The sequence below is a fragment of the Pan paniscus genome, chromosome 18, assembly GCF_029289425.2.
Source record: "Pan paniscus chromosome 18, NHGRI_mPanPan1-v2.0_pri, whole genome shotgun sequence".
Taxonomy (NCBI): Eukaryota; Metazoa; Chordata; class Mammalia; order Primates; family Hominidae; genus Pan; species Pan paniscus.
This window is the reverse complement of record NC_073267.2, coordinates 49,932,766-49,940,333: the sequence shown is the minus strand read 5'-3', so window position 1 is coordinate 49,940,333 and position 7,568 is coordinate 49,932,766. Positions and strand designations below refer to the sequence as shown.

Below are 7,568 nucleotides of genomic sequence, written 5' to 3'. Positions count from 1 at the left end.
TACTGTCACTAGTGTTACAGTATATGGTACATTATAGCATTACACTATTATAGTATGTTATTGTAGTCTTAGCAATTGGTAGTATAATGTGTTTCAGTTTCTCCCAAGGTCACAGAATTATCCAGACCAACCAATAACAACCTCCTGTGGGAACCAGGTGCATCTCACCCTCTTGATACTGCAAAGCCTTTCCCAACACCCCCTGTTTGTTCTCTCTGCTCCCAAGTGCAATCCCTGTGTGGGTCTGTATACCTTACATAATTTCCTTCTTCCATGATTATATGTAACGAATAACTGCTGTCAATCTCATTTGTCCAATGATTGGTGCCATGGTTTTAACTGTTCTAGTAGTACAAGGGTGGTAATTTATCCCTCACCAATGGGGTAAAGGGGAGGCTAATCAAACAATTCACAATACAAACTGGATTAACCAACTATGACAGAGGACATCGGCTCAACTTTAACTGCTTTTGGCCTACTGATTTCATGATACATTAAAAGTCACCTCAGTCAGAGCCACCAGTTTCTGGTGGGCTTTTGCTTTGGTCTAAATAGCCATTTGTGGCCTTTATCATGAGTTGCCTTCCCTGACCACATTAAAGCACACTCATCACCTAGACATATATGGTCAGTTGACTCTGCTCCAGCCTGATGTGTCATCATATTTAGCCTTTGTTTGGCATGCCACTTGCCTTTCAAGGCAGTGAAAACACAGAACCTTAATCAGTGAGTACTTCAGTCCTGATTACCAAGAGTCAGGCTATATCCCTGTGGTCACTTCATCTGGTCTGCTTACCATTACTAAATGCCCGGGTAGTCATATGAACATTGCTTATTATTGCACACTCTCAGGAAAGGCCCAGGGACGGTTTTTTGTAAAATTGCAAAAAACAAAAAGGACTTTTACTTTGGAGAGAATTATGCACGTCACTCAGTTGCTCTAACAAGTGCTACTGTCATGGGAGCAAGAACAGTGACCTTGTCTTTCCTGAGCTGCCGCTTCCTTTGCTCCTGTCACATGCACTCTCACGATGAGGGGCTCATTCCTTGTGCCTTATGGTTCAGGCACTGATGAGAAATAAAAAAGAGAAAGATAACTTAATATTAGTCCCTCCCAAAACTTACTGGGTAATTCTCTCATCCTAAATCCCCTACTCATCGTGTAGGCTTTTAGCACTGCTGCTTACCAGTATGCTAAAGGTGCAGACTTAGGATCAGAAGTTTGATGAACTCAAACAAAAAGACCACAATGCATATGGGTGCTAATCCCAGTGAAATGGAGTGGCAGTAAACACCTTCAACCAAAGAGAAAACAGATCACAAATAAACAAATAATGACGCAACTCAAGAAACTAGAGGAGGGAGAACTTATCCCAACGTTCCCAGATAATAAAATTAGTAAAAAAAAATCGGAGCAGAAATGAATACACTGAAGATTAGAAAAACAATAGAAAATGTAGAAAAAATGTAAGAGCTTGTTTTATGAAAACATGAAGTTGACATATCTTTAGCTAGACTAAGAAATAAATGCTTAAATAAATAAAATCAGAATTAAAGGGAATACATTACAACTGGTAAAACAGAAAGAAAAAAAGGTCATAAGACTGCTATGTACAGACTCCTATGTACAATGATATCCCACCAAATGGGATAAGGGAGAAGACATGAATACATTTCTAGACATGTACCACCTACCAAGACTGAAGCATAAAGAAATAGAAAATATGAATAGATCAGTAATGGGTAAGGAGTTTAGATCTGATGACTTTGTTGCTGAATTTTACTAAACATTTAAAAAGAACCAAATCTTTGAAAAAACTGAAGGAGGAGGAATACTTCCAAAGTCATTTTATGAAGCCAGCATTACACTGATACAAAAACCAGAGATGGACATTACAAGAAAAACAATTACAGGCCAATATCCCTGATGAACATAGATGAAAAATCATCCACAATGTAGTTGCAAATGAAATTCAAAAGCACTTTAAAAGGATCATTTATTATGATCAAGTTGGATTTATTCCTGGGATGCAATAATATTTTAATATGTGGAAATCAATAAATGCCATACTCCTTATTTACACAACAAAAAGATTAAAAATCATGACCTTTTTATGCATGCCTAAAATTATTTTGACAAAATTTAAAATTCATTCCAAATAAAATCTATAACAAATTAGGTATAGAAAGAATATACCTCAAAATAAAGAGATATGTTCTTTATAAGCTATAGGACAATCCCATGGTTAACATTATTGTCAGTGGTGAAATTTTGGAATTATTTTTAAGATTTATTATAAGAAAAAGATGCCCACTCTCACTACTTCTTTCAACACCGTATTGGAAATCCTGCTCAGAATCTAAGAAACGAGAAAAAAGAGCATTTAAATAAGAAACAACAAGTTCTTTTATTCATGGAGATTAACGCTCAGGTTTTTGCAGATTAGATTTAACAGCATGAAATCTGGTACCATCCAGGAATCAAAGGATATAGGACTTTAGGGCATCAATTATTAAGAGGCTATAGGAAAGCAGAAATGCTCCTGGATGTTTCCATTGTCTAGACACAAAATTTCAACAGACCAGCCCCAGGAAGTAAAGGCACATTCCTGACTACTGTTAGTTGATGAGCTTTTCACCAAAAGCAGAGATGTGAGACCTGGCAGGTTTCAAAGACCCCTCAAGTGCTCCATACCTTGAAATTCACTTCCACAAAGCTAGAACACCATCTGTTCCTGAGGGATCAGGTTATCGTCTGTTTCTTTTAGGCACTGGCCAGTCAGGCTTTAGTGGACACGAAGCCAGTGATTTTTAGTGTAAAATGCCTAATCTATCATAATCTTTAGGTAGATATTTGGAGGCCTGCACACTTAAATGGGTTGGTGAAATGCCATACCAGACACATGGCTGGGAATTGGGTTTTTCTCCTCCGCTCTTAGCAGCACCTTTGTAACCCAGTGATTATCCCCCTCATGGCTCCACGGCCACATCCGCAAAAAGGGTACTGGTGAACGTGACATTTTCAAGAAGCCACAGCCCATGGTCACTCCCTGTAAAGCTCTGAACTTGCGCATTCCCAGGCCAGGCCGTGGTTGTCTTTCAAAGGCGGCTCAGCTTGTGCTTTGCTTGGAGAGAGCGGAGGGCAGCAGCACAGTGACAGCGTCTGGGACCTCAGACCAGTTTCCACAGCCGCTTACGAAAGCAGAGGGCTCCATGGGCTGGAGGAGGTGTGACGCTCTGGAAAGAACTCGGGTGCGGGTGGGAAAGAAAATCGAGCTGAGCAGCGGGAAGTCGAAGTCGCGTGAGTGAGGACCAGACACTCCCGATTTAGGCAAAGGCGGGGTGCACTTCCCAACAACACATCCTCCTCACTGGCGAGACCAGGCCTGCCCTTCAAGTTCCTCTCCTGATTTAATCCCCTTGGCGAGGGTTTGGCATGAAATCAATGGCCAGCAAGCTTGGTAAACGAAGCCGCCTACACCGCCCTCCCCCTCCCTGCACGGCCGCGCCCCGCCTCCGCTCCTGTCTCAATCTGGGATTGTCCTCCTGTAGCCCCACCATCCACCGTGGGGAACGGTGGAGAGACTACAACTCCCAGTATGCACCGCGATGCGCGCCTCACCCTGCATCTCCCAGCCCGCAGCCAGCTGGCATCCTAGACCCTCTGCCCTGCGACCAACAGCCGGGAGCGGACCAGACACCAGAACTCCCGGAACGGTTGAAGACGGTTCCGCTCCCTGTCCCGCCTTTCGCAGCCCAGCAGTTTCGCCCTGCGGAGAGGAGCCTTGCTGTTTCCAAATCTCTCCTGCTGAGGAGACATTGGAGCTAGGGCGACTAGTTTCACCTGGTAATTGTGACACCCTGTCTCCTCGAGCTGCAGGCTTTTATGCTTGTCATGTTCGAAGTTTGATACCTTGCAGATCAACAAAGGGCCGGTGGCCTCTCACTGCCTCCGCGGCAGGGTTGTCAAGGTAACGCTCCTCAGACAAGCATTGGGCGCGACCCGCCCCTTTTCTCACCCCGCCTCCTCCTCAGCCCCACCCTCCTTCGCTCCTCCTCTTGTCGCTCCCTTTCAGACATGCGCAGTGCGGCCCGTCCCTAGGGCTGGGTTGAGGGCCGCGGATGTGGCAGTTCTCAGGCCTCTTGGGATTGCCTCAAGAAGCCCCCCTCACGAGTGTCTCGATTTCCTGTCAGCCAACAAAGGGCCATTCGCCTTTCATGGCCTCCACAGCAGCGTTGCCGTGGTAACGATCCTCCGCCGGACGTTGGCCGCACCGCCCCCCTATTCTTGCCCACCTCCCGCTCCGCCCCGTCCCTTCTCGCTCCTCCCTCTTGTCACACCCGTTCAGACATGGGTAGTGTAGCCCGTCCCTAGCGGCGGGATAAAAGTCCTGCCCTTTCACACATGCGCAGTGCACCCATTCCTAGGGGTGGGGCTAAGGGGCCTGCCCTTTCGGACATGCGCAGTGCAGCCCGTCCCTAGGTGTAGGGTAATGGCGGCCGACCTGGCAGGTCTCAGGCTCCTTGGGATCCCCTCGAGAAGCCCGCTCATGAGTGTCTGAAACTGTCACTTGACTGCCAGAAGTGAAAACATCGTGTCCCTAGTCACCTGCCATTTGCCTTTTCAAAACCATTTCCTCTGTTCTCTAGGCTGTCACAAATCCTCTGCACCCCAGGAGCGCCGCTTGGACCCCCGGGCTCGCTGCGTGGTCCATATCTAGGTCGGGCCTCTCACGGAGACTTTCCCGCCAGTGTAATAAAGAGGAGAAAACGTCACAGCGGAAGGGCCTGACCCTGCTGCATCCACTAAGGAAACAGCTACGGGGATGGGACCCTGGAAGCTGCTGTGGGAGCCTCATCCACCACTTCTCTGACCCCACCCAGACTGCTTCCCAGGCCTCAGGGTCTTAGTGTGGACCTCCCGGCCGTGATTAATGCAGGTCAGCAGGACCAGAGCGCCCCTTGGTCCCTCCCAACACATGAGGGTAGTTTGTGTGGTGAGGTCAGGGATAGTGTCTGCGCTTCTGCCCTGAATAGGGCTCCCTTGGAAAATACTTTAATATCTCTTTTTAAATACCCCCTTGGACCACTTTTAATAGTTTTCTGATAGAACTAAACAGTGATCATTCTCTTAATTCATGTTTCCATTAAGTTTTTCAGGTTAAGTACTGCACGACTACTCGCTTCTGACACTGATAGACACTGCCTCAGCTCCGTGCAGGGCAGACGCACAAGAGCAGAATCTCCGTGGGACATCTCTCTGGAGCATCAATATTACTGCAGTATTTGGAAGAAACAAATTTAAATAAGTTCTAAGGTAAAGAATGGAACATTTAAGACAAGTCTGGAAAGTCATCTGCCTTTAATAACTGTCGTTTGTCCCTCATGTCAGACTTTCTCCAAGACAAAAACTCTAAGAACTTATTTCCATTCTTACAAATAGTAAAAATGATAAATCATATCAAGTTCATTGAAAGTCCTGCCTGCTACTTTCCTAAATCGCAATATGGCCTTGGTATGGTTTTATTTGTACTTTTGTGGGGGGTTCGTGGATCTTTAGATTAAAAAAAAAAAAAAAAAAGTCTGAACAATTTTTGCAAGTTTGCAGCTGTTAGTTATTGATTTATTTTTGCAACCCATCTAATTCTTCTGTCTCTCTCCTCTCCTCAGACTCAATAATTCCATGGGTCTCTAAGGCTGTGTTTATTTTCTTTAAATTTTGTTGATTTACTTTTATACTCCATTTGATTTTTTCTATCTCTCACCTTTTCTCAGACTCAGTCATCCCACAGGTCTGTAAGGCTCTGTTCATTTTCTTTAAACTTCTTTTTTTTTCTGTCCTCAGATTGAATAAATTATATTGCTATGTCTCTGTTTCTGAACTATAGAAAAGCTCAAAATTATTATTTTTATTTCCCATTTTTTATATGGCTATTTTTTCTCTGCTGATGTTTCACATCTATTCATTTATGAGACTATTTTCCTTTGCTCTCATGAGCGTGTTTATAATAGCTGCCTTCAAATTCTTGTCTGCCGTTTACATCTTGGACATCTTGGAGATGGCTACTGCCTGCTTTTTATCTTGTGTATTTATTACATTTTCACGTGTCTTCACGCATCTCTTGAATTGGAAATTGTGCCCTGGAGACTGTATACAAGACTGGATTAAAAAGACTGGATTCTGTTTTGTCCCTGTGAAGAGTGTTGTTTTTAAAAGAGGGTGTTAAATGGGCTGGATTCTATCTTCAATACTTATCTCTCCTATGAAAGGCATAGCCAAAATATGCATTCAGTTTTTATATACACATATTTCATGTATGTATTGTATATAGAAGTGTTTCTATAATGATATATAATAATTTACCCAGGATTCATCATTTTTCTGTGTGAGAGTGTTAGTTCAGTTAGCTACTTCATCATCAGTGGAAGCCAGAATCTCAGTTTTGATTTTTGAGTGTAATATAAAAAATTACACAGTATGGATACTTTTACATCAATTTTTTAATGTGATGTTATATTTGTGATATTTATGCTGTTACAGATATCTACAGTTTGTTCATTTAAAAAAGTCCTTTTTTACATTGTGGTAAAATATACATAAAATTAACCATTTTAACAATTTTTAAAAGTGCAGGACAGAGGAATTAATCATACACTGTTCTACAACCATCATCCACATTCATAGGGAAATTTGTTCATTTTGCAAAACTCAAACTCTGTTCCCGTTACCTTCCTTTTGGCCTCTAGGAACTACTCTTCTACTTTGAGTTTCTATGAATGGAATTACTGTAAGTACCTCATATGAGTGGAATCATACAATGTAATAAAGAAATCACGAGGAAGAATAATACACACTGTATAACATGCTTGTTAATTTAAATAAACACAGAGATCAGTAGTACATGGTGATTATAGAGAAAGACAGATAAAAAAGAAAAAGCAGTTAGAAGGGTGTGTAAAATTTATCACTATGGTGTCTCAAGTTTTAGAGCACTGAGGTCCCGGCCCCAGACACATTACTGGTCATGGTGAAGCTGGGAGCCCAGTGCAGCTGTCTGACTCCCAAAGCCAACACTCAGGCCAAATGTCACTGAGCCCTGAGGCACTCTGCCCCTGCCAGCCCAGGCACTCAATGGCCCTGAGATTCACCATGGCCTATTCTTGGTCTTGAGGGTGTTGCTGGCCTGCTGGAATAGGGGCCTATCTGACAAAACAAGTAGGAGCTTCAGAAAATAGTGGCAGCTGTGAGGCTACCAGGAGCCACACCTCAGGCTTCCCACTGCCTGCCCAGGGGTCCCCATGCAGCAAGGCCTAATGTTGACCAGGGAGCTATGGCCCCAGGTTCTCTGAAGCTGGCCACAGGATAGAGTCTTCTCCTAGTCTTTGCTAATCTGCTAGGCCCTCATCCTTTATTCTGACTGTGCAGCTTCATGCACTGGAACCAAACCCCAAATTCCTCCTCAGTCAGAAGATGACAATTACCTCTTGTCACTGAAGCAGCTGCATTTCCTGGAGGACTTTGATCTGGAGACAGAAGGAAGGGCAGGATTCTGACAGGTCCTGGGTGG

General features: G+C 43.8%; 1 protein-coding gene across 4 annotated transcripts; it reads left to right on the top strand.

Annotated features, from left to right (window-relative positions):
- The first annotated feature begins 719 nt into the window (after window positions 1-719).
- Window positions 720-6,840, top strand: LOC117978615 (TP53-target gene 3 protein). Of its 4 annotated transcripts, none has more exons than XM_034951376.3 (3): window positions 720-3,971; window positions 4,651-4,940; window positions 5,153-6,840. In XM_034951376.3, the coding sequence occupies exons 1-2, from the start codon at window positions 3,610-3,612 to the stop codon at window positions 4,790-4,792; spliced, it is 504 nt and encodes a 167-aa protein (XP_034807267.3). In that variant the 5' UTR covers window positions 720-3,609; the 3' UTR covers window positions 4,793-4,940; window positions 5,153-6,840. The 4 variants fall into 4 exon arrangements, with proteins under 4 accessions (XP_034807267.3, XP_034807268.3, XP_054955448.1 ...); XM_034951377.3 differs by having other exon boundaries at window positions 5,161-6,310; XM_055099473.2 differs by having other exon boundaries at window positions 3,610-3,847; window positions 5,161-6,310.
- Window positions 6,841-7,568: the final 728 nt, after the last annotated feature.